Source organism: Oncorhynchus nerka, linkage group LG27 (assembly GCF_034236695.1).
Source record: "Oncorhynchus nerka isolate Pitt River linkage group LG27, Oner_Uvic_2.0, whole genome shotgun sequence".
NCBI lineage: Eukaryota > Metazoa > Chordata > Actinopteri > Salmoniformes > Salmonidae > Oncorhynchus > Oncorhynchus nerka.
Window position 1 is genome coordinate 23,965,678 of NC_088422.1, and position 18,975 is coordinate 23,984,652.

At 43.5% G+C, this 18,975-nt stretch overlaps 2 protein-coding genes across 6 annotated transcripts; one reads left to right on the plus strand and one right to left on the minus strand.

The window, feature by feature from the left end:
• On the minus strand, positions 1 to 5,921 carry LOC115111397 (cyclin-G2-like). Of its 3 annotated transcripts, none has more exons than XM_065011474.1 (8): positions 5,719 to 5,919; positions 4,967 to 5,096; positions 4,733 to 4,870; positions 2,150 to 2,400; positions 1,932 to 2,010; positions 1,752 to 1,817; positions 1,286 to 1,488; positions 1 to 1,047 (listed from the first exon to the last, which is right to left on the minus strand). In XM_065011474.1, the coding sequence occupies exons 2-8, from the start codon at positions 5,093 to 5,095 to the stop codon at positions 933 to 935; spliced, it is 981 nt and encodes a 326-aa protein (XP_064867546.1). In that variant the 5' UTR covers position 5,096; positions 5,719 to 5,919; the 3' UTR covers positions 1 to 932. The 3 variants fall into 3 exon arrangements, with proteins under 3 accessions (XP_064867546.1, XP_064867545.1, XP_064867544.1); XM_065011473.1 differs by having other exon boundaries at positions 1,752 to 1,850; XM_065011472.1 differs by having other exon boundaries at positions 1,752 to 2,010; positions 5,719 to 5,921.
• A 191-nt stretch (positions 5,922 to 6,112) lies between these two features.
• Positions 6,113 to 18,974, plus strand: LOC115111395 (coiled-coil domain-containing protein 158-like). 3 transcript variants are annotated; one of them, XM_029637402.2, is made up of 23 exons: positions 6,131 to 6,814; positions 7,885 to 7,939; positions 8,099 to 8,241; positions 8,424 to 8,590; positions 8,751 to 8,860; positions 9,102 to 9,408; positions 10,760 to 10,836; positions 11,043 to 11,153; positions 11,733 to 11,847; positions 11,992 to 12,111; positions 12,511 to 12,963; positions 13,224 to 13,392; positions 15,195 to 15,347; positions 15,784 to 15,896; positions 16,079 to 16,237; positions 16,337 to 16,429; positions 16,605 to 16,712; positions 17,044 to 17,186; positions 17,442 to 17,501; positions 17,664 to 17,746; positions 17,939 to 18,109; positions 18,305 to 18,409; positions 18,842 to 18,974. In XM_029637402.2, the coding sequence occupies exons 1-23, from the start codon at positions 6,712 to 6,714 to the stop codon at positions 18,907 to 18,909; spliced, it is 3,186 nt and encodes a 1,061-aa protein (XP_029493262.1). In that variant the 5' UTR covers positions 6,131 to 6,711; the 3' UTR covers positions 18,910 to 18,974. The 3 variants fall into 3 exon arrangements, with proteins under 3 accessions (XP_029493264.1, XP_029493262.1, XP_029493263.1); XM_029637403.2 differs by having other exon boundaries at positions 6,134 to 6,814; positions 17,664 to 17,734; XM_029637404.2 differs by lacking the exons at positions 17,664 to 17,746; positions 18,305 to 18,409; positions 18,842 to 18,974 and having other exon boundaries at positions 6,113 to 6,814; positions 17,939 to 18,026.
• The last annotated feature ends 1 nt before the right edge of the window (position 18,975 follows it).

Sequence of the window (18,975 nt, forward strand, 5' to 3'; positions counted from 1 at the left end):
TTTAAAAATACTATTTTATTTTTAGGGTTCTTGGTTCATTTCTAACAATATGTTGATATACAGTAACATAAGATGGCCTATTCACAAAGCATGATACAACTTTCTTAATTTTATGTACATTGTTATTTGTTTAAATATAAATATGTTGCACATGTACTGAATCTCAATAGACAACAATCACCATCATTCTCTAACACAATCACATTTACATACAAGTCACCATTCATAGAATACAGTATCATCCTGCATATAATCTTACAAACACATTACAATAACATGGTGTATAGGAAACTTTTACATGAATATTATTCTATAAAACAGGTAAAGTTTTGCACAAATGTACCAATATGTTGGGTATTTCCCATTGATTTAAACAGTCAGTGCACAGGTTTGACATCCTAGGAAGAAAATCATTACACCATTGTGCTTAATGTCACCTGGAATGTGTCAAATTTAGACATAGATTGACACCAGCAACATCTTTAAAAAGGCTTTCAAAGATCTTATTGCCAGTCAGCTGCCAAAATATTGCAATTTAAATCTCACTCAGATCTAAAATCATAACAAAAGTTTAAAAACAGCACATGGACTAACACAGGCACTTGATAGGGCCTGTTGTTCAGTATTTCCAGAATACATATGTATGTAGCAGAGGTGGTTTGTTGGACTACGCTCCCGTCAGTAACCTAGCTTTAGACAGGAAGACTTATGTCCACACCAAGGCTTTAGTGGAGAGGGCTAACCAGGCTCGCAGGCAACCTGAGTTTGATACCAGTCTGTCACACATACAGTATGCCAAGTGAAAGAAACCATTTTGTCCTGAATCATGACTACAAGGAAGGGGAAACATTACATTTAGGGAAAGTTACATTTAGCACCCCGGTTACACATAATCTCAATCACAAGTTTGAGCTCATCAAAAAGAGGGAGTATCATTTTCTGCCCTGGTTGCGAAACTCTACGGGGAAGAAGGCTCCCTTTTCGTCGCTGCCAGGAGAGCTGCACGGGCTGTCCTCTTCACAGCTCATGTCCTCACAGGAATCCTCACTAAATATACACAGGGGAGAACACATGTCATCATTACTGTCTTCAAGCCACTGTTCCACTGATCTAATGTTATGTTTTTCTTCTTCCCTGAAACATCACAGCATTGCTGTACAATGTAGAAGTAATGTGGTGCATTATGTTACAGGTCAATAACGAGCCTTTATATACACACACAGTAGTTCTAGTGATATGAAATATTACTATACAGTAAAGTGCATTAAAGGGGCTGTTTGTTTACCTCTCACTTTCACCCCAGCTCCCCTCTGGAATGGTCGGCAGTTCAGGGACACTGAAGTTATTATCGTGCAAATTTTGGGCAGTTCGTCTGGACACGATCCACACCAGTTTTTTGTTGTCTGGTTTGTTACATTCACTTGAGCGGTACTCAGTCATGCATTTGGCCACAAGACCCCTCCAGTAGTGTAACTCACTGTCAACAATCTGTGAAAGAAATAAGAAACATCTGAGGATGCTGACAGAAGACATAAATAGAATAGTCTTGGAAAATGTTGTCTCAGTCAAGTCAGAAGGTGCTAGTTTTCATGTAGCATGTTTTCATTTGATGTCACTTGTTTAATGGCAGGGTCAAGCTACTGTATAATGTCAGTCTCAGTGGGTCTTCGTATTATAAAAATATAATACCTGTCATTGGTCATGACACCATCATGTCATACATACTGAGGTCTAATTAAACTGTATAATACCTTTAGGTGCCTTTGGACATCTTGGACAATTTCCAACATGGCAAGAGACTGGAGGGCTTCAAACTCCTGACAAACGACAGACAGTGCCAGCACCGATGGCAAAAAAAAAAAAACATATCGGTCCTGCAACTCAAAGTAATTATAATTTAACAATTGTGTTGGCCTGAGAATAATTCTTACTTTTGCTTTAGAGAAAACAAGCTGACATAAGCAGGCCTTTAGCTGGGCTTCCAGTCTCCCAATGCTTGGGATCTCCTCCCTTAAAATAAAGGCAACCCTCATGTGAGCCTCATGTCAATTGATCATCAGAAGATCAACTTTACAGCTTCTAGCAATTGGAAAAATACTCACTGATGACATAATGCAAAAAGTTATAAATTAAGAAACAAAGCACTCACCTTTCTGATGTAAGTGATACGATGACAGCGTGGTATAAGTGTAAAAAGGTTAAGGCTGTGACGGCTTTGAGCTCCAAGTTGAGTTTTCCAGAGATTATCTTCTCCATTCGGTTGAGGTCAGAAACAGTGAACTTGCTTTGGCTGATGCGGATGAGTTCATGGGTGGGTGAGATGTTACACTCATCCTCAACCATTTTGGCAGCAATATGGAGGCAGGAGACTCCAATGCAAGGCAGATGCTTAGGTTGGACCTGTGAACATACCATTATAGTGATACATAAGTCAGCATAAATGGGCTACTTCTGCTAAATTCTATTATATACTGAACAAAAATATAAAACGCAACATATAAAGTCCCATGTTTCAGGAGCTGAAATAGTTTTCCATACTCACAAAAAGCTTATTTCACTCAGATTTGGTGCACAAATTTGTTTGCATCCATGTTAGTCAGCATTTATCTTTTGCCAAGATAATCCATCCATCTGACAGTTATGGCATATCAAGAAGCTGATCAAACACCATGGTAATTACACAGGTGTACCTTGTGTGGGGACAATGAAAGGCCACTCTAAAATGTTTAGTTTTGTTACTCAACACAAAGGGAGTGTGAAATTATTTAACCTTTATTTAACTAGGCAAGTCAGTTAAGAACAAATTATTATTTTACAATGAACGGCCTTCCCCGGCCAAACCCTCCCCTAACCAAGATGACGCTGGGCCAATTGTGTGCTGCCCTATGGGACTCTCGATCATGGCCGGTTGTGATAAAGCCCAGGAACAAACCAGGATCTGTAGTGATGCCTCTAGCACTGAGATGCAGTGCCTTAGACCATTGCGCCACCTGGGACCCCCCCAGACTGAGCATGCTGATTGCAGGAATGTCCACCAGAAATGTTGCCAGATAATTTAATGTTATTTTTCTACCATGCCGTCTCCAACGTCGTTTTGGAGAATTTGGCAGTACGTCCAAATAGCCTCACAACCGCAGACCACATGTATGGCGTTGTGTGAGCGACCAGGTTTGCTGATGTCAGCGTTGTGAACAGAGTGCCCCATGGCGGCGGCGGGGTATGGGTAGGCATAAGCTACGGACAACGAACACAATTACATTTTATGGATGGCAATTTGAATTCACAGAGATACCACGACGAGATCTTGAACCCATTGTTGTGCCATTCATTCGCCGCCATCACCTCCTGTTTCATCATGAGAATGCATGTCCCCATGTCGCAAGGATCTGTACACAATTCCTGGAATCTGAAAATGTCCCAGTTCTTCCATGGCCTGCATACTCACCAGAGATGTCACACATTGAGCATGTTTGGGATGCTCTGGATTGACGTGTACAACAGTATGTTCCAGTTCCCGCCAATATCCAGCAACTTCACACAGCCATTGAAGAGTAATGGGACAACATTCCACAGGCCACAATTAACAGACTGATCAACTCTATGCAAAGGAGATGTGTCGAGCTGCATGAGGCAAATGGTGGTCACACCAGATACTGACTGGTTTTCTGATCCACACCCCTACTTTTTTTTTAAATATTTTTTTAAAAGGTATCTGTGACCAACATATCTGTATTCCCAGTCATGTGAAATCCATAGAAAATAGTTGCCTAATTTATTTATTTTAATTGACTGCTTTCCGTAACTCAGTAAAATCTTTGAAATTGTTGCATATTGCGTTTATATTTTTGTTCAGTAAAATTAAACAAAGTAAAGTGCACGCAAATGGACATAAGTTAAACAACAAACACAGGTATTAAACAATAAACAAAATGCATACAAAACGCTAATTCTGTAGAATATCCAGAATTACCATCTCAACACAACAAGCATATCTTTAAGTCGATGTCCGCGCCCCCACTGAAATATTAATTAGCATAATACAAAATTCCCCATAAAAATCTGTCAGTTTAAGATAGAGACATAGATATGTTTTTTTGCATTGGATGCGTCTCAATCCACCGATGTCGCACTTCTGCCTCTGCGGTGAAAAGTGGCAGAGCTAGCTCCAAGCGGTAGCGTCCAAGCGGTTTGGCGACCCCACCACCGTCTTGGGACGTCTGAAGTCGGTACAGCCGATCTGCCAACTTCTGTCTGTAGCGTCCAAACAGTTTGGGCTACACACTAATATGACCCCTCTGTGGAAAGGTGAGACTCTCATACATGTTTTGCTCTATGACACCCAAAGGCCTCACAAGACTCGTCTGAAGGTCCCCCGGTACTAGTTGAAAAAAATGAATGGAAGTATATATGGAGACTGTTTAGAGCCAAAAATAAGGGGTTAAATACATGTATAAATTTAATTAAAAATCATGATCTTTCTTATATCTCCTTTTGACTTTTTTGGGGGGGGACTATCTGTTGTTCCATGTTGAATCTGTTATTCAATGCATTTGTATGGGTGAATAGCAGTAAGGTAATAACAAATAATACTTCAAGGGGTCTTACAATTCTAAATCAAATAGCTAAAAATGGTCCTTGGTATGACCTTCTTAAAACAATTCCATATAGCTTAGTAGAACCCCCCCCCCCAAGCTTAGACAGGGCTTAGCCTGTAATAGGTTAAAATACACACCTTCATAATGGCTAAGAACCTATCCAGTAGATTGACAGCCAGAACAAATGTCTGGGTGCTGAAACCAAAGAAACTGGTCAGGCTCCACAAGTCTTCAACTTTGGCATTTCTGCATTTTGCAGAGACTCCATTGTGATTCTGAAAATGAATGGTAAATAACAAAACTTCAAAATAGCACATCAAGAACCTGAGGTAAGTACAGTGAGTATATGTAACTGGGTCAGCACTACCTACCTCTGCTGCAGACTCCATTATATTCAGGCCAGTTCCCCTAGGTAAAAAGTATGATTCTTGAGAAATGTTTGACTTCAGCTCTTTGACAAGCCAACATGTTTCATTGTCAAGGTATTGAAGATCCCGCATCCTGAAAAAACACGTGATTAGCTAGATCCGAAAGAAATAACTAAAATGTTTCCCTCCGAGAAAGAGCCAATAAATGTAGACTGTCTTTACCCCACCCACAGGGTGTCAAGTATCAACGGTCAGCCACCAATAATATGCACATCACTAAAAAATAAAAAATATGCACATCACCCCGCTAGATAGCTAGCTATGACATAACAATATATGCCCAATACAGTCATCTTAAACACAAAAAGGCTAGCATTTTCAATCATTTACATTACTTCTTATATAAAGTGTCCAGGAAAATATTCGACAGTAGAATGGATGGACGGAACCTTGTTGAAAAGCAACCAGTCTATTATAATGCTTTACTTGAAGGGAGGTGTTTTAAGTTATCTACGTGAGAAATCGATATGGGTCACGTAGGTTAGTTAGCTATCAAGCTCATATTTGTAGCCGTATGTGGAAAATGATTTCTGACGCAATTATTCACATTAATCATATAAACTATCCCAAGTATCTCAAATGACATGCAAAGAGTAACGTTATATAGCTACAGTAGTTACCATCTGCAAAACACTGGGTCAACAAGCTAGTACCAGCTAATTAACGTTAGTTAACAAGACAGAGACATGTCTTACTTTGCCAAACGCTTGAAACAAGACGATTTTATGAAAATATAGTAACTCAGTATTCAAATTTCCATTTCGTTTACAACAAAGTGTAATCGATTAGTTAGCTACAACGTAAATTAACAAGACAGTTCCTAAATTGTCATCTGATGTTGGTGTTGATAATTTCCATCTGAAATGCGGAAGGATCGAACGGTCGTTGTCTCAACAAACTGCAAGACTACAACATCCATCTTGCACCAGTGGATGACGACACGTTGTAGGCTAAAGATGGATAGGGTTTGCGTCATATGCTGCATTCAAAACAACTGGGTACTCGGGAAAATACGTAATGGACGTCAGGAATCTTCAGGTCGAGAAAGAGGTCCGAGTTGAAAGTCCGTTCAAATCGATTGTTCCCAGTCGGAGCTAGTTTTTTTTTCCGAGTTCCCAGATATTTTGAACGCACTGAAGTTGCGTTGAAGATTTCCGAATTACCATGACGTGTTCAAAACAACTAGGTTATTGGGAATCTCCGACTTCAGAACGTTCAAAACAATGGGAACTCGGAATGATCCGATTAGAAAAAATATCGATTTGAACGGTCATCCAACTCGGGAACTCGGGACTCTTTCTAGAGCGCCGAGTTTCCGGCCTGAAGATCACTGACGTTATGATTTGACTTTGTATTTTTCCGAGTTCCCAGTTGTGTTGAACGCGGCATATGGCTTAATGGCTGTGGTAACTAGTGACGACCTACGGACTTTTGTTTTACTACCCTTCAATATTTTGTTTTAACGGAAAAGTAAACATATTTCTGTTTGTTCTTGAGATGGTATCTACAAAATTCTAGATTTAGCAAAAACTTTGGGGAGTTCCTGTTTCTAAAATACACCGAATCTGAGTGAAGAAAGCGCGAAATCCACAGTTTCCATGGCGACGAAGCTTCGCTACTAGTTGTTTGCTGGCGCTGGTTGATTTCCACATGTTATCCCATACGGCTAGCTAGCTAACCAACTGATAATGTCATCTGGATTTCAAAATTCCATATCCAAAGATAGTAATTTATCTATTTACAAATCCTCTGAATTGTTTGATGGTTTATTGCACGAGATTCCAACAACAAGTAAGTAAATTAACCTGACTAACGTTAGCTAGCTACACTACATAAGTATGTCGACACCTGCTTGTCGAACATCTCATTCCAAAATCATGGGCATTAATATGGAGTTGGTCGCTCCCCGATCTCAACAAACCATTTCTGTATGGACCTTGCTTTGTGCATGGGGGCAATGTCATGCTTGAAACAGGAAGGAGCTTCACCAAACTGTTGCCACAAAGTTGGAAGCACAGAATCGTCTAGAATGTCATTGTATGCTGTAACATTAAAATGTCCCTTCACTGGAACTAAGCCGAACCATGAAAAACAGCCCTCTTCCACCAAACTTTACAGTTGGCACTATTGCATTGTGGCAGGTAGTGTTCTTGCATCTGCCAAACGCAGATGAGTCTGTCAGACTGCCAGATGGTGAAGCGTGATTCATCACTCCAGAGAACGTGTTTCCACTGCTCCAGAGTCCAATGGTGGTGAGCTTTACACCACTCCAGCCAACACTTGGAATTTGTACATGGTGATCTTAGGCTTGTGTGCGGCTGCCTGGCCATGTAAACCCATTTCATGAAGCTCCAGACGAACAGTTATTGTGCTGACGTGGCTTCCAGAGGCAGTTTGGACTCGGCGGTCCCATTCTGTGAGCTTGTGTGGCCTACCACTTCGCGGGTGAGCCGTTAGACGTTTCCACTTCCCAATAATAGAACTTACAGTTGACCAGGGCAGAAATTTGACAAACTGACTTGTTGGAAAGGTGGCATCCTAAGACGGCACCACGTTGAAAGTCATTGAGCTCTTCAATTATGCCATTCTACTGCCAATGTTTACTATGGAGATTACATGGCTGAGTGCTCAATTTTATGCACGTGTCAGCAACCGGTGCGGCTGAAATTGCTAAATCCACTAATTTGAAGGGGTGTCTACATACTTTTGTGTGTATATATAGTGTATAACATTGCTAACTACTAACCTTCTAGCAAAGTTCCCGGTCTTATCACATCGCTGTGCTGATTCCTGGCATCAGTGGCAGCACTGAGCAATCCCTCTTTGGCTTTCTAATTTAGCAAGCTACCTCTACCTTACAGGTACAAATGACACCAGCACTGTCCCTAGAAGGTACAACAATCTGGATGAGTTGAGGTAATTTTGCCCTTTTCTTTAAATTACTCTAGTTAGCTAACTCCCCCACATCCTTTTTCATAACACTAGCTACCTGTATTTGAAAACAGATTGTCTGCCTTTTGCACCATGAACCATCATCCATTTTGGAAGCAAGTTTGTTACGTTCTTTCTTTACAGTGAGGAGCTTGACAGACGAACCAAGGAGACTCAAATGCTGCAAGAAGAAGTGGAACATGCAACTAAAATGACCATAGAGAAAATGGGACGCACATGTCCCAGCAGCTCACCTTCACAAATGAATTACTTTCCCATCTTTATGGGTGAGTATGTGGTTTTCTTGTGTCATGAAGAAAAATATAGCCAGTACCTAGCTATACAGTTACACATCGGAGCTATTGTCACAACCAAATATGTCACTAGTCTATTTTGAATTATGAAACTACCTGTAGTAGTTTGCTGTGATAAGTGTTCCTTATTGCTGCTTTATATTTTTATTTTACAGATGGTTCATCGGAGGAGAACTCAGAAGTGCTGTCTGTGATCCAGCCTTTTACATATGGCCTGGAGCTGGTCAGAAGTGGCCTAACTTTCCCTGGGAAAGATGTTTTGGAAAATGCAATAGGGGACTACTCTCAACAGGTGTCGGAGCTCCAAAAGCAGCTGAGTGAGGTTAGTGTGAGAATCAGTCCTATTTCTTTCTTCTTTCCTGGTGAGAGTTATATATTAGTGTGGAAGGCCTCTTGAACTCAATGATTCTAATATCAAAATCCATGCAGTTCTTTGCCACGTGAGGTGCCATTGATTGCAACCTTTGCTAATACTTTTTCAGACACATGAGCTTCATGAACAGCAGAAGTTCTACTTCCGTCAGTCCATCATCAAGCTGCAGACAAAATTGCAGGAGTTCCAGATTGAGAAAGATGCCCTGACTGATCTAAGGTAATTGAAGCTGAAACTGTTGCACTGTAGGCCATTTGTACTGTATACCTTTGAATACATACAGTTTTTTTGCAACGGGAGTATAGGACATGTTTTACAGTCCCTTCAATGCCCACTGGGCACAGACGTCAATTCAACATCTATTTCACGTTGGTTCCACCTAATTTAATTGAAATTACATGGAAACAACGTTAATTCAACCAGTAAGTGTCAATTGGGTGTTAATTGTTTTCTCCCTCAGAACGAAAGAGAGCAGAAAACAGGCAGATGTAATGGGGAAAATGCAAGCAATGATCAGGGAGCTGCAAGCCGCTAAACAGACCGGGGACCAGAGGCTACTGGAGGCTGAGGATGAAGCAAAGTCACAGAGCAGGAGAACAGAGTCAAGGGAGCGGACACTACAGGAGGTGTACTCCACTCTGTTGGCTTACGAAAAACGTTGTGGAAACAATTTGTACACTAGCCAGGACGCACTGGGTGTTGCAGTGGAGAAAGTATTACACGACTTGGAGCATGCAAATTACAATCTGAGAGAAAGCCTTCTGCTGGTAAGACAGTGTGTTTTGTTTTATTTCACACAACACTTTTATCAAGGGTTTGAAATGTTGTTTAGTTTAGTTTAGTTCATTTTATTTTTACATGGACAGTGCACATTAATCAACGTTTCAGTAAAAGTGCCGGTTTTAGCCAGCCAGCTAATTTTCAACCGCAGTCCCTGGGCAGGTTATTAAAAACAATTACAATATAGACAATATCACCATAGAACAAGCAAGACATAGCATACAGACAGAGCAACATAGAACAAAAAGCAGCAAGACAAAATTCATAAAAGCAACAAAGTGTTTCCACACCTCACAAGCTAGACAACAGACAACATGGAAAGCGGCAACACACAGCTAGGGACCATGTTCACAAATCTGATTGACCTTCAGCCAGGTCTTCAAGCATTTTGTGAAAGTGTGATATGTGGTGCAGTTATGTGTGTCTGATGGCAGTGTATTCCAGACATGGGAAGCTCTCACAGAGAATGCAGATTTACTAAAGGTGCTTTTCCTTAGGGGAACTATACAGTCACCTCTCATGGCAGACCTTGTGGATCTGCTGCCATATGTCTGGGTTTTCTGTTTAACAAAAATATTGAGTGGAGGGGGAGCCAGGCCATTAAGGATCTTGAATACAAGACATGCGTCGGTGTATTGCACAAGATTTTCCCAACTCAAGAGCTCATGCTTTCTAAGGATGTGACAATGATGATGGCTATTGGGCTTCCTATCAAGCACTTTGAGAGCCTGTTTGTAGACAGACTGAATAGGTTTTAATGTTGTACAGCAAGCTTGGGCCCAACTATTCAAGCAGTATGTTAAGTGGGGGAGTATCATAGATTTGAAGTACAGTTTTGCTACCTCTGTAGTCAAACAATTTCGTATAAATCGGAAATTAGCTAGATTGAATTTAGTTATTTGAATTACCTTTTTCACATGCTTTTTAAAAGAGAGGTTGGAATCAAGTATGATGCCAAGGTACTTAAAATCGGATACCACCTGGAGCTTCTCCCCTGACACATAGACATCTGGCTCAGTAGCATCTGTTGCCCTCTTTGTGAAGAACATGCAAACAGTTTTTTTCACATTGAGATGCAAACACGAGTCACTGAGCCACTTTGTAACCTGGACCATTACAGTAGTGAGTTCTTGTGCAGCTTGTTGTTTGCTCTTTGCATGCACATATATCACTGTATCATCTGCATACATTTGAACTTCAGACCCAGTACAGACAGAAGGCAGATCATCAATGTACAGGCTGAACAGGAGGGGCCCCAGTATTGACCCTTGGGGCACGCCCACATCATAGCTACGAGTTCTTGACATTGTATTTTCCATTCCTAACTCATTGTGCCAGCTGAAGGAGCAGATGGAGACTCAAGAACAGAAATGCCAAGAGAAAGCAGAGATCATGTTGAATGAGCAAAGAGAAAGGTACATTTTCATTAACTTTTCACAATTCTTGTCTCAGTGACTTGGGATTACAGTCATTCACTAATCTGATAGCCCACACATTACCTGCATGTACGACTGTCTGGTATAGAATTTGTTGTAACCCTAAAACCGCATGTATGTTCGAGGCAGGTTCCTAGAGGTGACATGTAAAGTTGCCTTACTTGAGTTGCTTTACTCTTTTCCAGAATGAAGCAGCTCACTACCAGCCATGACCAGGAGGTGGCGATATTGACTGAGAAATTGAGCAGCTCCAGAGGCAGAGCCTCCAGCTTGCATGTCCAGGTGGAGTTGTTACAGTGAGAGACATGAATTAACTAGCAATACTATATCTACATATTTCCTGAGTTTAATTAAATTCAAAGAGCTCTATTTTCGGACCTCTCGAGTGGCGCAGCGGTCGAAGGCACTGCATCGCAGTGCTTGAGGCGTCACTACAGACCCGGGTTCGATCCCAGTCTCTGTCACAACCGGCTGTGACCGTGAGTCCCATAGGGAGGCACCCAATTGGCCCTGTGTCGTCCGGGTTAGGGGAGGGTTTGGCCTGGGGGCTTTATCGCAGTCTTGCGACTCCCTGTGGTGGGCTGGGTGCCTGCAGGCTGACAGCAGTCGTCAGTTGAACAGTGTTTCCTCTGACGTATTGCTGCAGCTGGCTTCCGGGTTAATCAGGTGTTAAGAAGCGCGGTTTGACGGGTCATGTTTCAGAGGACGCATGACCCAACCTTCACTTCTGCAGCGATGAGACAAGATCGAAATTGGGGAGAAAAACTGGGTAAAATACAAAAAATTTATATAAATGTATCTTTTCATTCAGTTGTAAGACACCTGTCAAATCTTTCAGAAAGTGTCCAAATTAATGCATTATTTCCTTTCACCAGAAAACAAGGTGAAAGCCAGGCTTCCGTGCACCAGTGTCAGGTCAATGACTTGGAGTCAGCTCTCTCCGTCCTGCGCTCCGAACTACTGGACACCCAGCAAGGCCATGAAGACAAGGTTACAGCTAACACACACATGCCGGTTGTGATGTAGAATAATAGAGTGGCCTTAGTCTTTTCAAACAAAGGTTTAGGAGGGAGACATTGTAATATTCTATGTGAAGGTTCTGATGCTTTGGGTTGTCATGATGTTGTGTACCAGGTGGGTGCTCTGGAGATGCTGTTGGCCGAGGCCCAGTCTCAGGCGGGGGAGGCCCAGAGAGGGAGAGACAGATCCCTCCAGCAGACAGAGGAGCTGGACTCTCGGCTCTGCCAGCTCACGGTAATACAGCCCAGCCTCAGACACAAACAGCAAGGATACTGTACGTCCTTAGCTCCCTGCTGCTGTAGAAAGAGATACACTATCTTAACATTGCACATTCTTTGATTCCAGAAACTCACAGTCTGTCTATCATTGTGTTTGATATATAAATATGAATCTGGCTTTGATATGTTTTAAACATAAACAAAAAAATAATAATTCAAACCCATGAAATCAAACAGAGATGTTTGAATAAGAGTCAGTAGTGTATTACGTGTGTGGGGTCAGTCAGAGCTGCGGCAGGCCCGTGAGCAGCTGGCCCTGGAGAAGGAGCAGACAAAGCATCATTTTTAAAATTTTTATGGAAGATGACACCAAGGCTTTAGTTGCCAAACACTATTTTTTTGTCTCCTCTGCCAGTTGTTGGGCGAGAAGCATCAGCGGGAACAGCAGCAGGAGCTGGCTGTGGTGCGACGGGAGCTGGAATTGACCGCAGACCAGCTGTACAAGGCCAGGGACGAGGAGCTGCGGCTGCAATCCCTGAAGGGTGACCGGGACGAGGAGCTGAAGAAGGTCCAGGCGCTGCTGGAGGAGAGGGACAGGGAGCTGCAGCTGAGGCTGCAGGAGGCGCAGCAGGGACGGGCCAGGCTGGAGGAAGCCCAGGGCATCTGCCAGGCCCTCAGGGCAGAGACTGAGGTGCTGAGACTCAAGCTGGAGGACCGGGAGAAGATGGTGGACCTGCTGCGGCTGCAGATGGAGAGCACCACCCAGATGACGGTGCAGCATGGACGTAGCATTGACTCCCTGCACAATGAGAAGAGCCGCCTCAGCAACCAGCTCAATGAGCACAAGCTGGAGATCCAACAGTTAAGGGTTAGTTAGTTGACTAGTTAGTTAGTTTTGATCATATACTTTAGTTTCAAGGTTGGGTGTCTCCTACCCCTCGGGTGGGGAAACTTGGCATGCTTCTAAATCAAGACCAGATTTTGAGGTCATTCAGGCTGCTAAGGGGAGTCCTCAGGCTTGTTCATTGTCTTGGATTGTATAATACTCCATATTTTTCTTTTTGGGTGTGTTTTCAAAGGTATCCTACTATATACTGTTCCAACCCTGCTGAGTCCCTCCCTTTACAGACATGCTTAGAGCAGCGTGAGGAGTGTTTGGCGGTGCTGGAGCAGGAGAGGCGAGTACAGCAGGCTGGTCTGTCCAAACAGAGCTGCTGTGTCAAGGAGCTGACGCTGGAGAAACAGCAGCTTACCGCTGAGCTAGAGGTGCAACGCATGCAACTGGTCTGCCTCACAGGTACACTGGCTGTCATGAACTCAGTTAAAAAAGAAATGTCCCTTTTTCAGGACCCTGTCTTTCAAAGATAATTAGTAAAAATACAAATCAAAACTTCACAGATCTTCATTGTGAAGGGTTTAAACACTGTTTCCCATGCTTGTTCAATGAACCATAAACAATTAATTAACATGCACCTGTGGAACGGTCGTTAAGACACAAACAGCTTACAGACGGTAGGCAATTCAGGTCACAGTTATGAAAACTTAGGACACTAAAGAGGCCTTTTTACTGACTCTGAAGAACACCAAAAGAAAGATGCCCAGGGTCCCTGCTCATCTGCGTGAATGTGCCTTAGGCATGCTGCAAGGAGGCATGAGGACTGCAGATGTGGCCAGGGCAATAAATTGCAATGTCCGTATAGTGAGACGCCTAAGACAGTGCCACAGGACGGACAGCTGATCGTCCTCGCAGTGTCAGACCACATGTAACAACACCTGCACAGGATCGGTACATCCGAACATCACACCTGCGGGACAGGTACAGGATGGCAACATCAAGTGCCTGAGTTACACCAGGAACGCATAATCCCTCCATCAGTGCTCAGACTGTCCACAATAGGCCGAGAGAGGCTGGACTGAGGGCTTATAGGCCTGTTGTAAGGCAGGTCCTCACCAGACATCACCGGCAACAACGTCGCCTATGGGTACGAACCCACCGTCGCTGGACAAGACAGGACTGGCAAAAAGTGCTCTTCACTAATGAGTCGAGGTTTTGTCTCACCAGGGGTCATGGTCGGATTCGCGTTTATCGTTGAAGGAATGAGCGTTATACCGAGGCCTGTATTCTGGAGCGGGATCGATTTGGAGGTGGAGTGTCCGTCATGGTCTCGGGCGGTGTGTCACAGCATCATCGGACTGAGCTTGTTGTCATTGCAGGCAATCTCAACGCTGTGAGTTATAGGGAAGACATTATCCTCCCTCATGTGGTATCCTTCCTGCAGGCTCATTCTGACATGACCCTCCAGCATGACAATGCCACCAGCCACACTGCTCATTCTGTGCGTGATTTCCTGCAAGACAGGAATGTCAGTGTTCTGCCATGGCCAGCGACGAGCCCGGATCTCAAACCCATTGAGCACGTCTGGGACCTGTTGGATCAGAGGGTGAGGACTAGGGCCATTCCCCCCAGAAATGTCCGGGAACTTGCAGGTGCCTTTGGTGAAAGAGTGGGGTAACATCTCACAGCAAGAACTGGCAAATCTGGTGCAGTCCATGAGGAGGAGATGCACTGCAATACTTAAAGCAACTGGTGGCCACACCAGATACTGACTGTTACTTTTGACTTGGACCCCCCCTTTGTTCAGGGACACATTATTCCATTTCTGTTAGTCACATGTCTGTGGAACTTGTTCAGTTTGTCTCAGTTGTTGAATCTTGTTATGTTCATACACATTTACACATTTTAAGTTTGCTGAAAGTAAATGAGGTTGACAGTGAGAGGATGTTTCTTTTTTTGCTGAATTTAGATGGCTTTCATATGAGCGTATTCCCCTCACAGATAAAATGATGCATCGACTCTCTGTTCATTCAAACACTTATCTGCTAACGTTTTTGTATGAATTCCGATCTTTATTCATTCTTCAATAATAAAGACCTTTCAGTGATTTGATTTAACGGCCTCCATTTCTCCAGTCTTTAGGGGAAAATACAGGTCTTCAGTGGCAAACGGCAAGAACAATGATCATGTTGCTAGACTGTGTTGGAAAACCAGTACCGCATGTAGCGTCTGTTTTTCTTGTTGACCGTCTGTCTGTCCCCCAGAGGAGCATGAGGAGTTGAAGAGGCTCCACAGCAGTAAGAGTGAAGAGCAGGAGGGCGTGGTGGTGGGTCTGAAGGCCCAGCTGAAGACCACCCGGGCTGAGCTGGACCAGGCCAGGAGCACCCTGAGGACCCTGGAGGGAGCGGACGGACACGGTCAGCACTGCACATCACTGAGAACATTATATTATAGCGGAGATCTGTGTTTATATGGTTATGGGAAGTCTACAGTATGTGTTTATGCATGACTTTTTAGATGAGAGAGGACTGAATCTGGACACTGATGAGTAAATTATTCTGGAAGTAATGAGAATTTTTGTACCCCCCCCCCCCCCGCCACAAAAAAATGGATGCTCTTTTGACATAACGAATATCCGTGTTGGATCGAAACATGGTCGATAAATGTGGTAATTGGGAGCTTATTCAGTGTGCGGGCCACTCTGTTATCTTTCATGCTCTGTGTCACTCATTGTGACACTTCACCGTGGATTTAGTTGATTCATTTCTTCCTCCATTGAATCGACAGAAAGAGATGAGAGTAGATAGGGCAGGATCGAGTCAATCAAGGTCTGTCTCCCCTTTCTCTGTCCAGGCCTGAAGGTTGCCATGGGGATGCAGAAGCAGATAACAGCCAAGCGGGAACAGATTGACACTCTCCATGGCCGAATCCAGCTCCTGGAGGAGACCATGGACAAACTGACCGAGGTAGCAACACCTCAATGTCTACTTTTAGTGCTCCACATCGTATCTATCGTAATTACACATGCCCTGGCTTCCACACAGATAAAAGCCCTGTGTCCTTAAGTAGGGATTTAAAACCGCAAGATATTCTGGTGTTCACTTAAATGTATAATAATCTGCCTTCAATATGGTCTTTCCCTTCCCAGGAGAAGCGTTACCAGAGTCAAGAGAGTAAGCGTCAGATCCAGCTGCTGGCTTCAGTCACTGAGGAGAAGAGGCAGGTGGCAGCGGAGGTGGAGACTGTCCGCTCCCTGGAGAGACGGCTCAGGGAGAAAGTGGCCAAACTGGAGACGGCCCTACACAAGGTGCTGTGGCACTACCTTGTATTTACTCACTTTATCACACAGTATGAAATATACGTCTCGCTCTGACTGACCCCCATTTACACCTACGATGTTCTTCAGATGTCCGAGAGCTTTGTCCACTGTCAAGACTTCATCCAGTTGCAAGAGCAGGAGTTTGTACGGCTGAAGCTGCAGCATGCTCTGGATGTGACGGTACAGCACACTAGGATGGGTGTCCATCTGCCTCTATAGAGGTCTAATGCATATGCTGTTTTGTTGTTTGATTTGCATTGTACTCTGAATATCCTTTCTCCTCTAAACTGTCTATAGCCTTCTATGCTGTGTATATGCTTTTTCAAGTGCTGTCTCTTTTCTGCATGAGCTGCAGGGCCAAAACCTGCGAGCCACAGGGAATGCTCAGCGTGCTTCCCTCTCCAGCCCAACAGCCTTGACTGCTCTGCCCTCCAGCCAGTACGGCTCAAAGTGCCTGCTAGAGGTAGATCAATACAGAAACTTCCTACAAAATGCCTTGTGGCCCCAATCCTTCCAGGGCCTGGCTTTGTTGCTGTTTTTTCAGTGGTGGAAAAGAAAGACACAAGCTCAGCACATCTGACTCCCCCAAAATTAAAAACACACCCTGATTGCATTCCTGTGGCAGCATGACAGACTCGTTCATCAACCGTTTGACTTGACTCCAGAACAGTCAGATCTAAGCCAATTTACTGAAAGCATGGAAGTATCCCAGATGGTCAACAATAGATTTCTGTGTTGAATATAGTGTAACCCATAATGGTATTTTACTCAGCATCTCTTCACCCCTCTTACAGTTGAAACCCCAGCAGCTGCTGGAAAGCCCCACCACGGAGCTGCGGTCCCTAGTCAAAGAGCTACGAGGTGTGATTTCTGAAAATCCTGGACCACACACCCTCAGAAGGAGCTCTGTTCCAGAGAGAGATCACAGGACCACACTGTAAGTCTCTGGGTGTGACGTTAAAGATCACGATGCTCTAGTTTTTTCCCCCCACACATTTTTGTTGTTGTTGTGCGTCATTCACTTGGTTTCTGAAACCACAGTGGTTTATTTCACAAATGTTTCACAGCCATGTGACATGTTTCTCAATGTATGCAGAGCTTGTGTTCTCTTTGGTTCTCAATCAACCCATCAACTACAATCATGTGGAGCTTCTTTAATTCAAATTTCATGCAATAAAAATGTCTCTTACAGCAACGAAGTGACCAAAAATGTTACAAGCAATGCCAAAACGATAAAAGGGACCAACAGCAGGTAAGAGCATGTATCCTTGAACCTCTTGTTTCTGACTGCATGGCTGTTGGCAACCGTTCCCTACCTCTGTATATTGGCTTCACTAATCATCAGGCCACATGAATGTGCAGTGTCTGCCTGTGGCTTCGTTCTAATGCATGTTTGTGTATGCAATATGTGCAGTGGTGTGGCTCACCTCCTTAGGACAACTGATCTGGATGAGCGGAATTTAAACAGCACCTTCTCAAGCGCCAGTGAGTTTCTCTGTTAGTACAATCAACCATTTTAACACACTCAACCGATCATGTGCTTTATTTTCCTAATTTCACCTTCCATATCACTCTACTAGACCCATTATCATCCCTGTGGTCCCCCTTCAAACATGTTATGATCAAGGTATACAGTTTTTAAGCACTTAACCATTCCACCACTTGAGACATTGTTTGCTATTTCTACAGGCCATGACTTCTCTTTTGCTGCATCTCTGCCTTCCTGCACATCGTCCCCTCGAGCCATGGCACTGGGCCGCAGGTCCCCTGTACACTCACTTCTGACCTCTGACCACAACCCCACACCTCCACCACAGAGCAGGCCTCAGGCAGAAAGCCCTCTCACAGACACACACACCTGTAAGTCCCAATGCCTTCAGCATTATTACAACTCAGGTGTGTAACCAATGCGGGAGACAATGTCCCCAATGAAATGGCCTTGGAGAACCTTGGTTACTTTACAGTATGGCATCATAATAATGTTTGAATTTCAGAACTCTAATTTGATGACTTCTGAGTGAGTAACTTGTGGTTTCACTTGAAATGTTTGTCCAGTGGCCAATCCGCAGGCTGAGTTTACAGGACACACATGCAAGCACTTGCAAGGAAAACTGGACAGCCTCCAAAACATAGTGGAGGACTTGCAGATGAAGAACCAAGGTTTGTTGAACAGAGTTTATTTGGTTCATCTGACTGCTGTGCAGCACAGTGGTTAGTGACTGACATCAGTGCTGAAGATCTGAATCTGTATTAGGAGTTTTGAATTTGCCCAATGTTGTCCAAATGTAACAGTTGTGAGAATCCAGACATCCTTGTTATGTCTGCCCCTCCCTGCCTCACGTACCAGACCAAATTGTTTGATAGGAATGTCATCAGGACACAGAGAATCAGGACAATGATTATATTGGTTTGGGGATAGGTCAAGTTCATGAAAACAGAAATTCCTGATTAATCCAGAAAAATTCCATTGCTGTTTATGTCCGATAAGATAAACTGTATTGTCCCAAAGGTGGCAGTTATCTTGAAAACACCGTTTCTGTGAAGAAACTATAAAATGCATTTTAAGTTATTTTTTTCCATTTTTTTCTTCAGAAATGTCCTCTATGATAAAGGGTCAGGAGAAGAGGATGAGAAATGTCAAAGACAAAAGGAAGCTTTAGAACAATCAAGGCTGAATGTGAATGTGTACTTGTGTAACAAAAATAAACTTGTATTTAAAAGTAAAG